Source organism: Natator depressus, chromosome 3 (genome assembly GCF_965152275.1).
Source record: "Natator depressus isolate rNatDep1 chromosome 3, rNatDep2.hap1, whole genome shotgun sequence".
Classification (NCBI taxonomy): domain Eukaryota; kingdom Metazoa; phylum Chordata; order Testudines; family Cheloniidae; genus Natator; species Natator depressus.
Genome location: NC_134236.1, coordinates 9,379,458 through 9,399,748, shown reverse-complemented (window position 1 = coordinate 9,399,748; position 20,291 = coordinate 9,379,458). Strand labels below are relative to the sequence as shown.

The following is a 20,291-nucleotide window of genomic DNA, read 5'->3' as shown; positions in this document are numbered from 1 at the left end:
TCATGTATAGTGCTATTCCCCTGTGTCTATGACCTTTTCTTCCTGTATAATTTTTAGGCAGTTGTTAGTGTTCCATTCATCTATTTTTCCACCATGTTTCAGTAATGCATATTATGTTAAGCTTGGCTTCTGTTGCCAGGGATTCCAATTTACCTGCATTTACTTTCAAGCTTTCCCCATTGGTGTAAAGACGCACATTCTTGTTTTTCACAGTGTACCTATTTTTATTTAACTCCTTGGTTAGACACCCTGTAATTTTTCCAAAGGGGCACATTTTTCTGACCTATATTTCATCAGTCACAGATACCTTTGTATTACTAAAAAAGAAAAGGAGTACTTGTGGCGCCTTAGAGACTAACAAATTTATTTGAGCATAAGCTTTCGTGAGCTACAGCTCACTTCATCGGATGCTCACGAAAGCTTTTTTTTTTTTAATGTTATAGTTCTTGATGTCTGATTTGTGTTCATTTATTCTTTTACATAGAGACTGTCCAGTTTGCCCAATGTACATGGCAGAGGGGCATTGCTGGCACATGATGGCATATATCACATTGGTAGATGTGCAGGTGAACGAGCCTCTGATAGTGTGGCTGATGTGATTAGGCCCTCTGATGGTGTCCCCTGAATAGATGTGGACACAGTTTGCAACGGGCTTTTTTGCAAGGATAGGTTCCTGGGTTAGTGGTTCTGTTGTGTGGTGTGTGGTTGCTGGTGAGTATTTGCTTCAGGTGAGGAGGCTGGTCAAAAACCAGTCAGAGAACACTTCAATCTCTTTGGTCACTCGATTACAGACCGAAAAGTTGCAATTCTTCAATAAAAAAACTTCAAAAACAGACTCCAATGAGAGACTGCTGAATTGGAATTAATTTGCAAACTGGATACAATTAACTTAGGCTTGAATAAAGACTGGGAGTGGATGTGTCATTACACAAAGTAAAACTATTTCCCCATGTTTATTACACACACACACACACACACACACACACACACACACACACACACACACACACACACACACACACACACACACACACACACACACACACACACACACACACACACACACGTTCTTGTCAACTGCTGGAAATGGCCCACCTTGATTATTACTACAAAAGGTTATTCCCCCCCCAGCTCTCCTGCTGGTAATAGCTCACCTTACCTGATCACTCTTGTTACAGTATGTATGGTAACACCCATTGTTTCATGTTCTCTGTGTATATAAATCTCCCCACTGTATTTTCCACTGCATGCATCCGATGAGGTGAGCTGCAGCTCATGAAAGCTTATGCTCAAATAAATTTGTTAGTCTCTAAGGTGCCACAAGTACTCCTTTTCTTCTAGTGGGTATAATTGTCTGACTGGTGTGTTCCTCAGCACCTCTCCGATTTCCCCCAGCTCTTCGCTTAAGTAATCCTACATAAATATGTTAAGTTTCTGTGTCAGCAGTCCATTCTGCTTTGGTTGAGATGCAGTCCATCTCTTGTATATAGGCTCTTCCTTCTCCATAAAGTTCCCTAGTGCTTAATACATTTAAATCTTTTTCTTTGCACCATTTTCTCATCCATGAATTGAAGCCCCGGCGTTCCCCTGTATAGTTGGACCTGTGTGTGGAACTGGAAGCTATCAGAGAAAGCTACTGTAAAGACCTTGGGAAAAGGCCTTTTTCCTAATAATGTACATCTGCCTTCCATACTTACCATAAAACATTAATCTGAGTTCCTTCCTGAGATGACTAGTTCTAAGGCTTCCTTTCCTTCCTATAGATTTTTGTTTTAGAAACATGCATGAGACCCTGCCTGGTCTGGCTGCCAAGGTAAGTCAGCAAAATAGTTCTGCATCTCCACACAGGGTCCTAAAGCTTAACAATTGGTTACAGTGGGAATGAAGGGGATTCTCACACCTCCCACTTCTTGTTCCTGAGCCAGTTCAGAAAAGTGTCTGTTGTTGAAGGATGTGACTGTGAAATAAATTGTTGGCTTTGAATTTTGAATAAAAGACCTCAGAAGGGATTCAGACTGTGATTCCCCAAATGGCAGTGTCACGTCTTCCTGTCTTCCTCTGGGGTACGTGGCTAGCCAAGCTGCAAGATCATTCTTGTTAATGATTTGAACCTATTGTCCTCAAATGAGGAAAAGTTCTCACATAACTAACCCTGTTTAATAGCTCTGAGATTAGCGCACACAGCAGGGGCCTCTGACACAGCCTACAATACCTTTAAAACCTCCCACAAACTATCTAAGTCTTTATCTTGAAGAGTACATTTAAATAGCTCAGATAAGGTGTTTTTAATGCTAACCCTCAGAATTAGTAATTGTTCTTCAGTTTCAAGAGGTTTTTTTTTTTTTTATACTGAGGCTTCATTAATCTTTTTAAATGAAGTACTCTTGGTCAAATGACAGGGCAGCTCTTCTGTGTTACTGTCAGAGATCTGTGTCTCATTTCTCTAGGCATCTGCACTGTTCTGAGAATGAATGCAGGGTACAATTTTTCAGGCAACATATTTGCAAAGGTAACAGCTCACAAAAAGTTGCAAGTAACCAACCCTTGGAGGAAGGTCAGTGAGCAGTGGTAGATGATCTGTTGGGCCTTTGCTATTCGTTTTTGTTTTTGCTTTATACATAGACTTTAACTCTGTGCAACCCTATACTTAGGTTTTTGTTTTTGAAATGTTGACAAAGCAAATAGCACTTCTTACCGTTTTAAAAGTCCCTTTCCTTTTCCCTGGACTGTCTTTCATAAATTTATAGACTTTAAGGCCAGAAGGAACTATTCTGGTCATTTAGTGTTACCTGGTGCATAACATACGCCATAGAATTTCAACCAGACTTCATATTTGGACGTGATGTGAATGGGTTACCATAGACGTTCTGAAGTGTAGCTATGGTGCCTTTTCTCAGTAGAGATCAATGACCCCTGAAAGCGGGCAAATAAAACTGGCACATAAAGATGGAGTTTGATTCTAAGGAGAGGAAGGAGTGAGAGCAGCAGAATAAGGACAATGGATTTTAAAAAAACCAGACTTTAGCAAACTCAGAACTGATATGTAAGGTCCCATTGGAAATAAATCTAAGGGAAAAAGGCGTTTGGGAGAGCTGGCAGTTTCTCAGAGAGACCCATATTAAAGGTGTTGCAGTAAATTATCCAGATACAAAGGGAAGATAACAAGACTAGTCAGAGGCCAATGTTGCTCCATCAGAAGTTCTTCAATGACCTGAAAATCAAAAAGGAATCCTACAAATAGCGGAAACATGGAGAAATTGCTGAGGCTGAAATAGCACATGCACATAGGGAAAAAATCAGAATGGCTAAGGTACAAAATGAATTGCACCTAGCAAGAGACATAAAAGAAACTTGACTAAAAAGGTGAATTGTGACCAGAAGCCTAACACAATTAATATTAACAACAAGGGGGAAGAAAGGCAAGCCAAAATAGGGAAGGTACAGGTTAAAGAATATTTAGATAAGTTAGATCTAGTCAAGTCAACATGGCCTGATGAAATGCACCCTACGATACTTAAGGAACTAGCTGAAGCAACTTCTGAACTGTTAGCAATTTATCTTAGAGAACTCATGGAGGACAGGTGAGGTCCCAGAGGACTGGAGAAGGTCAAACATAGTACCCTTGTTTAAAAGGGGGAACAAAGAGGACGTGAGGAATTGTGGACCAGTCAGCCTAACTTCGATACCTAACTAGCATCCTGGAACAAATTATTAAACAATCAATTTGTAAGCACCTAAAGGATAATAAGTAATATCCAACGTGGAGTTGTCAAGAACAAATCATTTCAAACCAACTTAATGTCCTACTTTCATAGGGGTTACTAGCCTAATGGATGGGGGGAAGCTGTAGACGTGATGTATCTTGATTTCATTAGGGCTTTTGACACTATCCCAAACTAGGGAAATGTGGTCCAGATGAAATTACTATAAGGCGGGTACAAAACTGGTTGAAAGACTGTACTCAAAGAATAGTTATCCATGGTTCACTGTCAGACTGGAAGGACTTATCTAATGCGGTCCCCCAAGGGTCTGTCCTCAGTCCAGTACTATTCAGTATTTTCATTAATGACTTGGATAATGGAATGGAGCATATAATTATCAAATTTGCAGTTTGCACCAAACTGGAAGGGGTTGTTATTAAACAATCAATTTGTAAGCACCTAAAGGATAATAAGTAATATCCAATATCTAGCACTTTGGAGGACAGGATTAGAATTCAAGATGACCTTAACAAATAAGAGAATTGATGTGAAATACGATGAAATTTACTAAAGACAAGTGCAAAAGACTACACCTAGGCAAGAAATATCAAATGCACAGCTACAAAATGGGGAATATGTCGCTAAATGGTAGTACATCTGAAAACAATCCGGTTACAGTGGATCACAAACTGAATACGAGTCAACAACGTGATGCAGTTGTGAAAAAGGCATGTATATTTCTGTGGAGTGTTAACAGGAGTGTAACGTGTGAGACATGGGAGGTCGTTGTGCTGCTCTGCTCGGCAGTGGTGAGGCCTCAGCTGGAGTACTGTGTCTAGTTCTGGGTGCCTTTAAGAAGGACGTGGACAAATTGGACAGAGTCCAGAGGAAAGCTACAAAAATAAGAGGTTTAGGAAATCTGGCCTGTTGAGGAAAAATTTTTTAAAAAATCAAAAATAATGGGCTGTTTAATCTTGAGAAAAGAAGACTGATGGGGGACCTGATAATAGCCTTCAAATATGTTAAGGGCTGTTATAAAGAGGATGGTGAGCAATTGTTTTCCATGTCCACTGAATATAGAAAAACAAGTAATGGGCCTAATCCACAGCAAGGGAGATTTAGGTTAGGTATTAGGAAAAAATTTATAACTATAAGAATTTTTAAGTACTGAAATAGTTTACCGGGGAGATTATAAAATCCCTGTCGTTACAGGTTTTTTAAGAACAAGTTAAACAAACACCTGTCAGAGATGGTCTAGGTATACTCCGTGCAAGAGGTTGGAGTAGATGACCTCTCAAGATCCTTTACAGCCCTACATTTCTATGATTATAAGGTTCCCAGCAACAAGTGAATATTGCAATTGTATGCAGATCTCAGATGAAATTTGAAAGAGATAGTAGTTAAGGACATAGAAGTAAACAGTAATTGGACAAAATACAGCATGGTTACAAAAGGTAGATCATGCCAGACCAACCTGATCTTTCTTTGAGAAGGTAACCGATTTTCTAGACAAAGGAAATACAGTAGATCTACCTGGATTTCAGTAAAGCATTTGATACAGTTCCAAATGGGAAAACATTAGTAAAATTGGAGAAGATAGGAATTAATATGAGAATTGAAAGGTGGATAAGGAACTGGATAAAGGGGAGACCACAGCGGGTCATACTGTAAGCTGAACTGTCAAGCTGGAGGGTGGTTGCTAGTGTAGTTCCTCAGGGATCAATGTTGTAACCAATTTTATTTAACATTTTCATTAATGGCCTTAGCACCAACAATGGGAGTGTGTTAATAAAATTTGCAGATGTCACAAAGTTGGGGGTGTTGCCAATATGGAGGAGGACCAGAATATCATACAAGAAGATTTGGGCAACTTTGACAACTGGAGTAATAGAAATGGGATGAAATGTAGTAGTGCAAGTCATGCATTTAGGGACTAAGAACTAGAATTTGTGCTTTAAGCTAGGGACTTATTAGTTGGAAGCAACGGAGCAATAGAAAGTCCTGAGTGTATTTGGTCAATCACAGGATGACTATTAGCCACCAATACGATGTTGCCATGAAAAAGGCTAACGCAATCCTGGGATGTATCAGGCAAAGTATCTCCAATAGAGATAGGGAAGAATTATTATTACCATTATACAAGACACTAGTGAGACCTGATCTAGAGTACTATGTGCAGTTCTGATCTCCCATGTTTAAGAAAGATGCATTCAAACTGATGCAGAGAAGGGCTACTAGAGTTGTCAGAGGACTGGAGAACCTACCTTAAGACAGGAGACATGATGAGCTTGGCTTGTTTAATCCAGCAAAATAAAAGCTGAGGGAAAATATGATTGTTCTCTGTAAATACATCAGAGGGATAAATACCAGGAAGGGAGAGAAGTTAAGGGCCAGTGTTGGCACAAGAACAAATGGATATAAACTGGCGATCCATAAGTTAGGCTTGAAATTAGACAAAACTTTCTAACCATCAGAGGCATGATGGTCTGGAACAACCTCCCAAGGGAAGCAGTGGGAGCAAAAAACCTAACTGATTTTAAAACTAAACTTGGTAAGTTTATGGAGGGGATGGTGTGATGAGATTGCCAACCATGGCACATGGCCTATCTGCAACTGCTTTCAGCAAATATCTTCAGTGGCGAGAGATGGGATGCTAGATGGGGAGGGCTCTGCGTTAATACAGAGAATTCTTCCCAGGTGCCTTGCTGGTGGATCTTGCCCACACGCTCAGGGTCCAATTGATGATTATATTTGGGGTCAGAAAGGAATATTTCCCCAGGTCAGATTGGCAGAGACCTTGGGGTGTTTTCGCCTTTCTCTGCAGCGTGGGACATGGATTACTTGCTGGTTTGAGCTAGAGTAAATGGTTAATTCTCTGTTAATTTGGAAATTCTAGGCCTATTGCAGGAGTTGGTGAGTGAGGTTTTGAGGCCTGTGATGTGCAGGAGGTCAGACTAGAGGATCATGGTAGTCCCTTCTAGCTTCAATGAGTCTGTAACCCTATCACTTTGGATCTGACTCTCAGCAAAGAGGCAGCAGCACCCACCCTTAGAGCCTCTCCCTTGGAAAAGGTTTCAGAGTAGCAGCCGTGTTAGTCTGTATTCGCAAAAAGAAAAGGAGTACTTGTGGCACCTTAGAGACTAACCAATTTATTTGAGCATAAGCTTTCGTGAGCTACAGCTCACTTCATCGGATGCATACTGTGGAAACTGCAGAAGACATTATATACACAGAGACCATGAAACAATACCTCCTCCCACCCCACTCTCCTGCTGGTAATAGCTTATCTAAAGTGATCACTATAGATAAGCTATTACCAGCAGGAGAGTGGGGTGGGAGGAGGTATTGTTTCATGGTCTCTGTGTATATAATGTCTTCTGCAGTTTCCACAGTATGCATCCGATGAAGTGAGCTGTAGCTCACGAAAGCTTATGCTCAAATAAATTGGTTAGTCTCTAAGGTGCCACAAGTACTCCTTTTCTTTTTGCGAATACAGACTAACATGGCTGTTACTCTGAAACCTGTCATTTTCCAGGAACCAACTGGAGGGACAAGAAGTTTAAGGGTTTCTTTCTTTTAGCAATGCCAGGTATTTTCTGTCTCCGTCAGCCAGCCTGACTACCAGCGATTCTGTAATGCTCTGAGAAGGGTTTGTCTGTCTGTTTGTCCTCCTTTGTCCCTCATTTGATGAGTAATGCCTGCATCTGTGTATAATTAGAGATAAGGTGGGGGCAGCTGTTATTACTCTCTCCTGTAATGCTGTCCCTCTGCTGGATGTTGTTGAAAAACCAGTGTTCTTCTAGGGCATTGGGCTTATCCTGGAGTTGGTCACCACAGGATCTAATTAAGGAAGAAAAGAGGGAGAAGAGCCTGTTTAACAACAATGGCATTCTAAAGCCTCCCCTTTAATGAGGAAATTGAATCTGTGACTGCAGAGCCCACTTGTACATTTAAAGTGGATCCAAGCATATTTCTGTGAGTGAAGACAGACCTTGCTGGGTTTCAGGGCTCTTCAGCTATCTGTAATGATGTCTGCAGCTGCACCTCTGCCTCTCAAGAGCTTGTCTTTGCTTTGTATTAAGAGCTATACTTAAGATAAGTTTGATACTTAGGAACATTAAATGGTTATTCTAATTGTAGCCCTCCATCCCTGCTCACAATCATCCCTCTTCACAGGAGAAGGGTAGATGTGTTGCTCAGTTCAGCTGTTTTACCAAGTTCCTATACCCCTGTCCCCAAAAGCAGAGCACAGTCTTTCCAGAGTGCTAATGACTAACTACCCACAGCCCATACATGGTGGCACCATGGAAGGCCCAGTGGCTAGGATTTACCCCAAGGAATTTAGGTACCTGATTCCCATTCATTTTGACTTTCTGTGAGTTGGGCACTTTTCTCTCTCAGGTCCCTTTGAAAATGCTAATCGCTGTGCCTTAGCATCAAGTTGTAAGAGAGTAGGTGAGCTTGCTCTAGTAAACTATCCACCTGTCTGGTTTATAAATTAACCCTAAAGAGACTTGGTCATCCCCAGGCAGAGGTTGCCTGGAGACTAGCTAAGTTCCAAAGATTTTGTGAGGCATTATGCAGGGGAGGAGACAGGGATTCTGGCCACTATGCTGGATCTGCAGGCTGGTGAAGGTTTCCACATAGTATGCCCGCTTCCTTCTTGCTGTCCCAGCCTAGCATAACACAGCTGGGGGGGGGGGGGTCACTTAACTGAGGGTCAGACGTAGTCCTCCCCCAGCAGTGATATGCACACCAGGTTGCTCTGCAGTTTATCTGAAACCTCATTGTTCAAATGTCTCCAGAACCCTTCAGAAAAACAGGACTGTACTGTGTAGCTTTGCTGGACTCTCCTCTGTTACGAATCTTGACAGTGAAAGTCACTTGTCTGCATATCTCTGTTTTCCAGGGCCTGAACTCTTGCCATCCATCACCGCACTGATGAGTTTTGCCCCTCTATTTTGTTGCAGGAGTTGGCACCAGGAATTATTACAGGAAGATTGGCTATGAGCTGGAAGGGCCATATATGGTGAAAAAGCTGGACTGATGCCCAAAACAAGAGGCACTGGAACCCCATCTTCATACCAGACGTGCTCCTGGGAGCAGGGCAGAGATGATGCTGACAAACCCTGGCAAGAAAGCTCGGGGGGAAGGAATGCAAGCTTAAAACAGAGGTCTGCTTGTTGCTAAGTATTTGTTATGCTGGAGTCCCCAGTCATAAATTGAAATCTCTACTGGGAGGGGCCCGATATTATTCTCCTGAGAGACCATCCATCGTTCCTTGCAGTGGGGATCTCATGAGAGAACCACACATCTTATTAGCTGACATAATACTGCAGGAGTTGGTGCAGTAGTGCATTGAAACGAGCAGAGTTGTGCTGTTTTGCTGATTGAAGGTTCTCGTTTTAGGGGACCCAGTTGAACATCTTGCTCACGTTCTATCCGCATTTCCATTATGATGTCACTAGCATCATGTTTAAAACGTAGGCATGGAAAGCTTGCAGTCAGTTGAAACTGGGCTTGCAAGTTACTCGGGAAGCACAAATATTGTATTATTATATTATGCGTCTATTTTTAAATTGGGCTGGCTATCTTCTCTCCATACCGAGTAACAAGATTTAACTGTTTTCGGGTAGGTGTGTGTGGTGGGGGCAGAGTGGTTTGCAAACATTTTGGATATTGTCAAGATTTTGAGATTCACATTTTGACCAACTCTGCACTAGGGCAGAGTCTTAATTTTGGATCACTCCAGCAATGAGAGATTTTAAGAAAAGTCTTTTTAGAAGAGTCAGAATAAGTGTCCGATGTGAGACCAAGCTACAAACCTCCGTGTATAAAGGCTGTGTGTTCAGCCCATTCCCCTATATTGGGGAGTCCTGGGGTACAGTAGGTTTATAAGTGCTCTTTGTGCTGCAATATTTGAGCACTCAGAAGTATATTTCTTAAAAGCATTATGCTAGATTTTAGCTGCTTGACTCATGAAAGTCAATGGGAGCCATGCAGCAAAAATTGAATGGAATGCATTAGAATGTGTGTCTGCATGATAGGAGAGAAGCAGCTTGAACTCTTTTATAGTCTTTTGACCTGAAATGGGGTTGAAATAAAGGGAAGCCATGTGAACCGAGTTCAGCATTTTACACATGCTACTCTTATAAATGAATCCGCCACAAGTCTTCTGGAAACTTCACATGTAATAGCTGCTCATAGACACATGTGATTAACTTGAAGAGAGTTCCTGCAGTTGTGTTTCAATGCTGTTCATTAACTATGACTGCCACCAGGATCTATTGCTGCTTCAGAACATTGGCTCCTGGGGTCATGGGCTAAGAGCTGCTCTGACGTCTACTGACGCACACCTAACCAAGGAAGGGGAGACATATGGGCAGGCTGTAGACATGCATTCTTTCTGGAGAGAATCTTTTAATAGAATTGTGTAAAGAATAGCTGACAATAAACTTTATATTATTGAAGTGTGAACTTCTTAAAGGTGTCCTGCGTTTTAAGGCTTTAGCGACTAAAATGCATCCAGACCAGTTTAACTCAGAGGTAGGAAAATTCCATGCCATTTTTGCTTTCTAATGGTATATACGGTCATCCTGCTTTTCAAATAAGAAAAGGGGGTGGGGGTCTGTGGCAAGGGGATTTGTGCTTGGTTTTTTTTACAAGTCTTTTCCATCTTGCAAGACTCTGTGGTAACTGAAGAACTGGTAGAATTCTGACATAAATACAGATGAAATCAAACCTGATTTATAGAAGGAGGATGATTTTTATTCAGAACGTTTAAAATTCTCTTAGAGGGATAGTTTGTTTTATTATCACCTGTTTAGCTTACATGACTCATATACACTTGGAATAAAAATAAAACTCTTGCTTTAAGATTTAACAACCCCTCCCATTATCCTTCAAATAAGGGCTAAGAATGCTCACAATGCACATTTCTGAAACCTTCAGGTCTTCCAGCAAAACCAGGGAAGACCAGATTTGACACCTTTCAAGCCACTTGCTTGCTTCATCAAGAAGCATCAAAAGGTACAAAACCGATGATCTAGTTTTCCTTTTACAGGTCACCTCATGTCTTCTTTCTGCACTTGCTCTGCTTATGCCAGAACACAGATTCATTAGTCCCTCTTGACCATGCCGTGACTACAGAGATACCTAGAACCAGTGTTATAATGGAGGCTTCTACACTCAGCATTCCACAAAATATCAAATCTTCTCAGCCCATTGGTGTTAGCAACAGCATCCTGTGCAAGTTGCAGTTTGAGTAACCAAATTTTGCTGAGCTGAATTCCTCTTGACAGTTTCAAATGGACAAAGTTTTCTTCATTTCCTGGCCTAAACCCCTGTGTGACATTGCTGTGCACAAACAGCTGCTACATTGCACCCTAGAGGGAGCTGCCCTTCAATGGTGGATAGTGATTCCTTAGCTCTGTCTTTAAAAGCATTTGGGAACCCATACGTTGGAGTGTATTTTGTAGATATGTAATCTCTGTTCTCTTCTAGATAGGTTTTTATACAACGCTAATTGTCATAGTATCTGAGCACCTTCCAGTAGTGCATTAAGTAATGTGACTACACATCTGTCACGTGGTGTTTGTTCTCTCATCCTCTTGCCAGAGGGGGAAGTGTGTGCAGCGGAGTATCTTGGTTTGGTAAGGTTTTTTATTTATTAAATAAAAATACCTGTTGCTGTGTGTGTATATTGAGGAAGGAAAGGTCAAAGAAATGCACCTTGCAGTTGGAAAAGTGGTGACATTAGAGACAGTCCTTAGTTCCTGGGGAAGTTCATTCCACAGTCTCGGACCACCCCTGGAGAAAGGTCTGTCTCCCACACAGATGAGCTTTACTCTTACTGTTGCGAGTTCCATTGTGCCAGAGGAGCTAAGTTGTCGACCATGGTCTTTGCCCTGGACCTTTAGATAGTCTTTTAGGTATCCTGGATCCAGACCATGGAGCACTTTGAAGATAAGGACCAAGACCTTGAACTTCATTCAAAATTCTGTGGGACGCAAAGAACAGGTGTGTTGTGCTCACAATAACCCATGTTGCTGAGGACACATGCTGCAGCACTTTGTACTACTTGGAATTTCCTAAGTGCTGACGGTTTCATGCCTAGGTATATCACATTGCTGTAGTTCAGCCGAGAAGTGGTGAAGGCATGAATAACTGAGGCCAAGTTTCTTCTGCCAGGATGGGATGGAGTCTTCTAGCTAACTGGAGATAGTAGAAAGCATTACTTGCAGTTGTTGTGATGTGAGAGCTCCGCATCCATGAGGAATCAAAGAATACTTCTAGACTATAGACTGAATTGATCAGTTGTGGATGTCAAACTTCAACCAACGGAGATTGCACAGTCCTCAAAGTACTTTCCTCTGACCATCATCATCTCTTCCTGTTTTGCTTGGGTTCAGCTTTAGCCATCTGTTCTCATCCAAGCACTGCACCATTTTATGTGGTTAAGGATGGGTAGAGCTGTGTGTCATCTGCATATTGCTGGCACTTGAGTCCATATTGTCTGATCAGTTCACCTAGTGTTTGCATGTAGATATTGAAAAGGTCCAGAGAAAGAATTGATCCTTGTAGGATCCCCACAAGCAGAAAAGTCTGGTGGTGTAGGTGCAGTTTCCCATCACTACTTGTTGGTCCCATCAGGAAGGACTCAAACCACTATAGTGCATTACCCTGGACTCCTGCCACTTCACTCAACAAAATGTTATGTATGGCTTGTCAGGGTTTACAGTTCAGTGATGTTCACATTCTCTAGCATGGCACAGAGATATATCAGCATCTCAAGACAAGAATTAGCAGAAGTCAGTTTGGTTTCTGTCCAGGAGTAGGCAAGAGGGAGGCAGTATTTGCTGTGAGGATCTTATCTGAGCATGTGATAGAAATGCAAAGGGAAATCCATGTGTGCTTTTTGGATTTAGAAAAGGCATTTGATAAAATTCAGTGTGACAAAATGATGGATACTCTTTAAGAATGTAGTATTGACTTCCAAGATCTATGATTAATAAAAAGCTGGTAGTGGGGACAGAAAGCAGTAATCCAAATGAACTGTGAAATAGCTGAGTGTTGTAGCATCAAGAAAGGTGTATGCCAGGGTTGTATCCTGTCTCCACCACTATTCAACATATATGCAGAAATTCTAATGAGGAAAAGTTTAGAAGACATTTACCAGGACATACACAGGTCAATGGCATATACATCAGCAACATACAATACTCCAATGACCTAGTTTGCATCACTGTGACCAGGGAAAACTTCAGAACATGCTTATTGCTATGAATAATGCCAGCAAGAAATATGGAAGGATGATTAATGTTAGAAGGACAAAAAGTATAGGTAACATAGAAATACACAAGATAGGCAATATCTATATCTCAACAGTCAAGTGGTGAAATGAGTGAATAGCTTCCCCTGTTTAGGGAATCCGATAACATCAGAAGGAAGATGCAACAAAGAAATCAGGAAAAGGATGATACAACTTGCAAAAAGTGCATTCAGCAATTTGCAAAGACTTTTGTATTGTTGAAAGTTTGAATTACACATCTGTACTAGATTGCTGAAGTGCTACGTATAGTAAACTCACCTGTATGGATGTGAGAGCTGGACACTTAAAAAGGACACAGAGATGACTCAGAGTGTTTTTTTTATTACGGAAGAATGTCAGAAATTAACAATTAGGATAACCAAAACAAGATACAATGAGGTAATGACAAGACTGAATTTTAAAAGATATATATATTTTTTAAAATCCTAGATAAGAGAATAACATCTTTCTGTGGACACATTGCTTGCTGATTGTAGAGTGACTCAATTCTGGCACTCATACGATCAGCTAAGATTGCAGGCAAACCAGGAAGAGGAATAAAGAGAGCCAGCTGTATCAGAAACGTTGTCAAATAGTCTGGTATCCAAAGGAGATTGGACATTTTACAGCTCTGTTGCATTTGGAAAAGATGGAAGGTGGCGGTTGACAACCTCCGTATTGTAGATGTCATATGAAGAAGATAGTTGACTAGGACTGAAATATCCAGGGTGGGTTTCTTCAGTGTTGGCTGGACTACAGCATATTTTGAAGGAGAAAGGGAAGATTCCTTCTCTGAATGAGACATTGGCTATTTTGGTCAGCTGGTTGCACCAGTTTTTTATGACTCCCTTTCACAAGCCAGGAAAAGCTTGGGTCAGATTGACAAGTCTTGGGTTGAGATTCCTTTTGGTTGTCTAGAACACCTTGACGAGTGAACATACTGAACTCTAGGAATGCAGGTGGCTGTTGGTTGGTGATTGCAGGTGTAGCAGATCCATACTGTTTCAGAAGGCTTCCAGAATGTGTGATCTTTTCAGTGTAGTGTTAGACCCGCAGCAGGGGCCTCCCTATGGACAGATACAGTTTTGGTATATAATACTCTTAAGTACTCTTTATTGCTTACAAAATAAACCTCATTAACTCCACATTTGTACCCCAAACATACTACACCAGAGTCCGCAGATCAGAATGAAGTCCCGATGGCCAGTCGAGGTTAACTCAGATCAGATGCAGGGAGCTGGCAGAAAGACCACATCTATATCCAAACAGGGCTCTGGGGTTGCTGAAAGACTCCAAATTGCAAATGTATGAAACCTCCATTTATAATCCACTTTGTAACATCATTAGTCTTTTGTCTCTGTTTGGGCCTTTCAGCCACAACTCAGTTCCAGGCAGACCGCCATGATTCAAGGGATGCCATTTCCTCCAGTTCTTATATTTTTTTTTTTTATAGCAGTCCAGCTGGTGTTGTTTCCTTATCTGTTGATTCTTCATATATTTCCCAGGGACGTAACAAAGTTGTTTTGTACAAATAGTCCTTGACAGCTTGAAACCTTAAGTTCTTGCTTCAGTTGCCAACACACAATGCACGTACTTATGTCAAACACATGCCACCCACACTAGACCTTGATGACCTATAATGTATTACATGGATATATGTGTGATATATCCCAACAGTAGTAGTATGATAGTCCTTTGCAGTGCTCAGCTATGATGCACCTTATAGGCATTCAGGATTGATTAAGTGAGTTACCACCCTGGTTTGCTCCTTGGGGTGGGATTTGGCAGCCTCAGTGCAGGGAAGGTTTTCTTGGCCTGTGATACAACCTCAGCATAAGTTTTGAGGAGTTTGTTTCATCCTATCTAAATCAGCCTTTGTTTTCCGCAGTTAGCACTCAAGTTTCTACCTCCTCTCTCCATCTGGTGCAGGGTGTCAGAAGACCAAGTCTGTGGTAGGGAGGAAAGGGGCTGTTTGGGGCCAGCGTATCAGTGGCTGAGGCCAGTGTGGAATGGTAAGGCCTCACAAGGCCTCAACTCCTCATGTTGTAGATGGAGTAGTTATGTCCATTAGCAGGCTTTGGAATTCGTTGGTGTCCATGAGCCATCATGGATGAATCAGGATCATTGATCTGACTTGTTGCCTGGGCACAGGAAAATCCCGGACCACTGCTTTAATGAAGTGATGATCTCGCCAAGACAACAGTTGGTTTGTGATGTCCCCCATCTTGATATCTAAGGGTCCAGAGTATAACTGGCTGTGTGGGTTGGGCCAAGATGTTCTATGAAAGTCCATGGGAAGCAAGTGAGGAGATGAGTTTTTGTGTGTTTGCATCTGTAGCCTTGTCAATACAAGCATTTGAAATCTCCTGTGCTCACAAGCCTGGGATATCTCACTGCCATTGGCAACAAGGTGTCAGTGAGCTCTTTCATGAATACTTTACTTTTTTCTGTGGTGGTCTGTAAATAAGCATAAAATTTGTTGGCTTTAACTCTGGTTTCTACTGTCAGATGAATGAACTCAAATGAAGTTGTGGTACCTGAGGCATTTCTCTTTACATTTGATGTTTGCAGAGAAGATAAATGCAGTGCCACCTGCCTTCTTGTCCTATGTAGGTCAGAGGTGTACCAAGTATCCTAGGGCGATGAGATTGGATGACACTGCAAACTCTGTGCTAGCCTACCAGGTCTTGGTGATGCAGGCTGAATTGGGTACTTCATTGCTGATGAAGTCGTGTATTGTCTTTTGCTTGTTAGTGGCAGATCTATGTTGATCAGCCTCAACTTTAGTTCATGATGCTTTTGTGCCATCTGTTTCTGGCCTGTGCGTAGGTAGTGGACTTGTCAGTGTATAGATGTTAGGTGTCTAGAATCTGGTTTCTTATTTCTGCTTTTCTGTTTCCTTGGACAGTTCCTCCCAATTTGAACTGTGACAGGAGATGGAGTAGATGTTGCATGAGATGTTCCAAGTGAAGGAACAGTTATCTGCTTCACCAGATGCCCTCGGAAAGGCAGGTCTGTTGGGTATCTTTCGGCACTATAATCTGGCTAAGTTTTGGGAATTAGTTGAAGCTGGAGCAGTGTGTTCCTGGAAGAATGTTGGGTGTGCTGCAAACACAGTGGCATAACAACCCTGGACACTGTAATAAATGACACTAATATTAGGCAGGGCCTAGCCCAGCCAGGGGAAGTTCTTCTTTGAGTGCTGTGAGTGAGCCAAGACCCATACCAGGCAGCTCAATGCCCTCTTCGGGAAGTCGGGCAGCTCAAGTCAAGCGGTGCATCCCATCCAAGGGGCATGAGTACTTATATTCCCACCCAGACCCTAGTTCCCTGGTGGGAGAGGCAAGGTCAACCTGGGGCTACCCCCAAAAACAAAGACTCAAGGAGACTGGATCTCTTTGGATGCAAAGTTTATTAGTGTTCCAGCCTGCAATTGACAGTGGCCAATCACCAAGCCCTCCTTAGCCGCTGTGATTACAACATGTCAGGTCATGGCCAAGTTTGAGGCTTCACTTCCCGAAGGGTCCAGGAAGGAATCCTGGGCGACCCTTGAGGAGGGCATGGCTGAGGCGAGAGCGGCACTCCAGGCAGCTTCAGACGCGGTGGACCATGGCACCATGGCCTCCGCCATCTCCATGTGGCGAGCTTCCTGCTGCTCTTCTCGGGCTTGTCCACCGAGGCTCAGCAGTCGATGCAGGACCTTCCCTTCAAGGGCCAGGCCCTGTTTGCAGAGCAGACATACAGCAAGCTGCACGGTTTAAGGGACTCCCGCATGACCCTTTACGTCCTAGGCCTGGCACATAAGCAGTTCAAACCGCAACAGCCTTATGGACAAGGGAGCCAACCTTGGCAGGACCCGCCTCACGAGAAGGCCAAGGGTTACAAACGCCACTCAAGCCGCCACCCTCCACCCTCTGCTCAGTCAGGCTCCACCTGAAACAAGCAGGGGGCCAAGTGACCATTTTGAGGGTGCGCCCAAGGACGACCTACCAGACTATACCCCAGGTCCATCTTCTCTGTTTTTTTTCCAACTGCCTTTCCTTTTTCCCCTCCCTGCATGGACCTCTACAACTTCAGAGTGCTGGGTCCTGAACATGGTGGCGCAGGGCTATACCCTCCAGTTTCTTTCTACCTCACCCCCCACCACCCCCTTCCCTGTCCCTCTTCAGGGACCCTTCTCATGAGAGTCTCCTCACACAGGAGGTTCAAGGGTTATTGCAACTGGGTGTGGTGGAGGAGGTTTCTCTTGAATACAGGAACAAGGGGTTTTATTCCTGATACTTTTTAATCCCAAAGGCCAAGGGTGGTGTCCGTCCCATTCTGGACCTGCGAGACCTCAACAAGTACCTAAAGAAGCTGAAGTTCGGCATGGTCTCCCTGGCCTCCATCATCCCCTCCCTGGATCTGGGAGGCTGGTATGCCACCCTTGACCTAAAGAATGCATACTTCCACATAGCGATCTTTCAAGGGACACAGACACTTCCTCCGATTTACGGTGGGACCCAGCCACTACCAATTTATGGTCCTCCTGTTTGGCCTGGCGACAGCACCAAGAGCGTTTACCAAGTGCGTGTCGGTGGTGGCAGCTTACCTCAGGCGCCGGGGTATCCAGATCTATCCGTACCTCAATGACTGCCTGGTCAAAGGCAGCTCCAGATCTCAGGTCCAAAAGGATGTCGTGGTATTGCAAATGACGTGCTGCTCCCTGGGTCTTCTGGTGAACGACAAAAAGTCTACGTCACTTCCAGTGCAAAGGATAGAATTCATCAGAGTGGTGCTCAATTCAACCTACGCCAGAGTGTTCCTACCGCTAGAAAGGTTCCAGACATTGACGGACCTCATTGTGGAAGTCTCCGCGTTCTCCCTGACTACGGCCAGGGTTTGCCTGCATCTGCTGGGCCACATGGCAGCTTGCACATATGTTGTCGACCATGCCAGGCTGGATATGAGTGAACAGTGCGCCCTTGTTGCCAAGAAGGCCAATGGCATTTTGGGATGTATAAGTAGGGGCATAGCGAGCAGATCGAGGGACGTGATCGTTCCCCTCTATTCGACACTGGTGAGGCCTCATCTGGAGTACTGTGTCCAGTTTTGGGCCCCACACTACAAGAAGGATGTGGATAAATTGGAGAGAGTCCAGCGAAGGGCAACAAAAATGATTAGGGGTCTAGAGCACATGACTTATGAGGAGAGGCTGAGGGAGCTGGGATTGTTTAGTCTGCAGAAGAGAAGAATGAGGGGGGATTTGATAGCTGCTTTCAACTACCTGAAAGGGGGTTCCAAAGAGGATGGCTCTAGACTGTTCTCAATGGTAGCAGATGACAGAACGAGGAGTAATGGTCTCAAGTTGCAATGGGGGAGGTTTAGATTGGATATTAGGAAAAACTTTTTCACTAAGAGGGTGGTGAAACACTGGAATGCGTTACCTAGGGAGGTGGTAGAATCTCCTTCCTTAGAGGTTTTTAAGGTCAGGCTTGACAAAGCCCTGGCTGGGATGATTTAACTGGGAATTGGTCCTGCTTCGAGCAGGGGGTTGGACTAGATGACCTTCTGGGGTCCCTTCCAACCCTGATATTCTATGATTCTACAAGGACAAGGTTCAGCTGCGGCCCCACCCAGCCTTCCTGCCAAAGGTTGTGTCTACCTTCCATATGAACCAGGACATCTTCCTCCCGGTGTTCTGTCCCAAACCGCACAAGACCAGCAAAGAGAGGCGTCTTCATGCACTGGTCGTCCGGAGAGCCTTGCTTTTTACTTAGAATGTACCAGACCTTTCCGTAAATCAATTCCACTCTTCATCGCTACAGTGGATAGGATGAAGGGCACACATTTGGAAGCCGAAAGAAATTATCTGAAAAGTAAAAAGCAACCAGAGGTCCCCCCTACTGTTTGCTCTGGGGCTGGTCACGTAGGCGGGCTGTGGGGAGGGAGGAGACTGGCTGGGGAGCAAGAACATGGTCCCTTTGAGGGCTCTCAGGAGCTGCTGCAGTTTGAGCTGGGGCTGGACCCTGCTGCTGCCGCTGAAAGGTGGAAAGAGAGTAGTCTGGGTGACTCATTGGTGATGCCGCAAACTTGTTGTGTAGCTTCCATCAATGCCCAGCATTCTGCCCTAATGGCCCAATTTTAATATCTTCACCAAAGGAAAGTATCCATTGACACCACCCTCTCCTGCTCCCCTCCCTCCTACTGTCCCAGTAGTTTGGCTCATGTCCTGAAGAAGAAAGATTTCTGTCCCTTCCAGAATTGTTTTACAAGTATTATTTATACTACTGTTCTAACTCTGGATATTCTTGTTACCCACAGAGATGCCCAGACCTAAAGCTAGCATTTCAGGCAGGAGCTGGCCCTGCTAATAAAAATGTCCCCAAAGGGCCAGGTGCAGCCACCTCTTAAACTTTCACTTCCATTCTTTGCCCTATCAGCATATGTACTCTGCATGTTGCCACAGCCAAGACTTCAAACCACAACCTTCATGGACCATACCTGTAGCTAGCAGCCCTCCCAGCAGGGCTATAAAGAACTTTTCCTCGCTAAGTAGTGCTAGTTATCTCAGCTGGAAGTTGCTCTGTGTTTATAGCACATTGCACCGGGGGCCTTCCTCAGTGGTTATTACAAGAATCTTTTTAGTGGTTGTGCAGGTCTCTCTCCCCTCCCCCCCCCCTTGCTGGATGGTCTCTTAAGATTTGACCTTTCTAGCTTCTCTGTTGGTTACTAAATTGCATGTAACAACTTCTTAGCCCATTTCTCTCTTGTGTAGTATCCTGTGCTTTTTGTGTAAGCCGTTTGCTAAAGAAAGAGTTATATTGTGGAGTGAAAATAAATAGGGAAGCCTCAACCCAACCCATCAATAAGGCAGCGGAGTGTAGAAAGCACTTGCTGCTCCACCAAATGTCAAGCCTGCTGTTCAGTTTGAGGCACTGGAGCGTGAGGTCTCATTTTAGTAAGGGCAAAGGTGACTCTTTTCACTTTCCCTCTCCTTTTCCTTGATGGATTTTAACCTGTGGAAAAATTAAAGTCCATTCAAGGAGGTTTTTCTGGGCTTCAGCATTGTTTTCAGTCTGCTGTCTTTTTCTTCTGAAGAGGAAAAGAAACCTTGGCACAGAAATTATTCAGGGTACAAACACACTCCATCATGGAAGATGTTTTTAGCAGGCTTTAGGTTGGGCAATTTGTTTTAGCTTTGTCCCTGATCAATCTCCTATTTTGCTACTCTGATGTGAAGACTTTCTCCAGGCTGAAAATTTGTTTCACTTTGGTGTGATTTTTTTTTTCAGTAATCC

General features: G+C 43.4%; 1 protein-coding gene across 3 annotated transcripts in view; it reads left to right on the top strand.

The window, feature by feature from the left end:
* ELP3 (elongator acetyltransferase complex subunit 3) overlaps positions 1–10,217 on the top strand; it is a 150,192-nt gene extending 139,975 nt beyond the window's left edge. For 2 of the 3 annotated variants that reach the window (XM_074947395.1, XM_074947396.1), the window contains exon 15: positions 8,672–10,187. In XM_074947395.1, coding sequence (XP_074803496.1) covers positions 8,672–8,748 — 77 coding nt within the window. In that variant the 3' untranslated portion in view covers positions 8,749–10,187. Of the gene's footprint in view, positions 1–8,671 lie in introns of all 3 variants that reach the window. The other variant, XM_074947394.1, reaches the window with a different exon arrangement.
* The last annotated feature ends 10,074 nt before the right edge of the window (positions 10,218–20,291 follow it).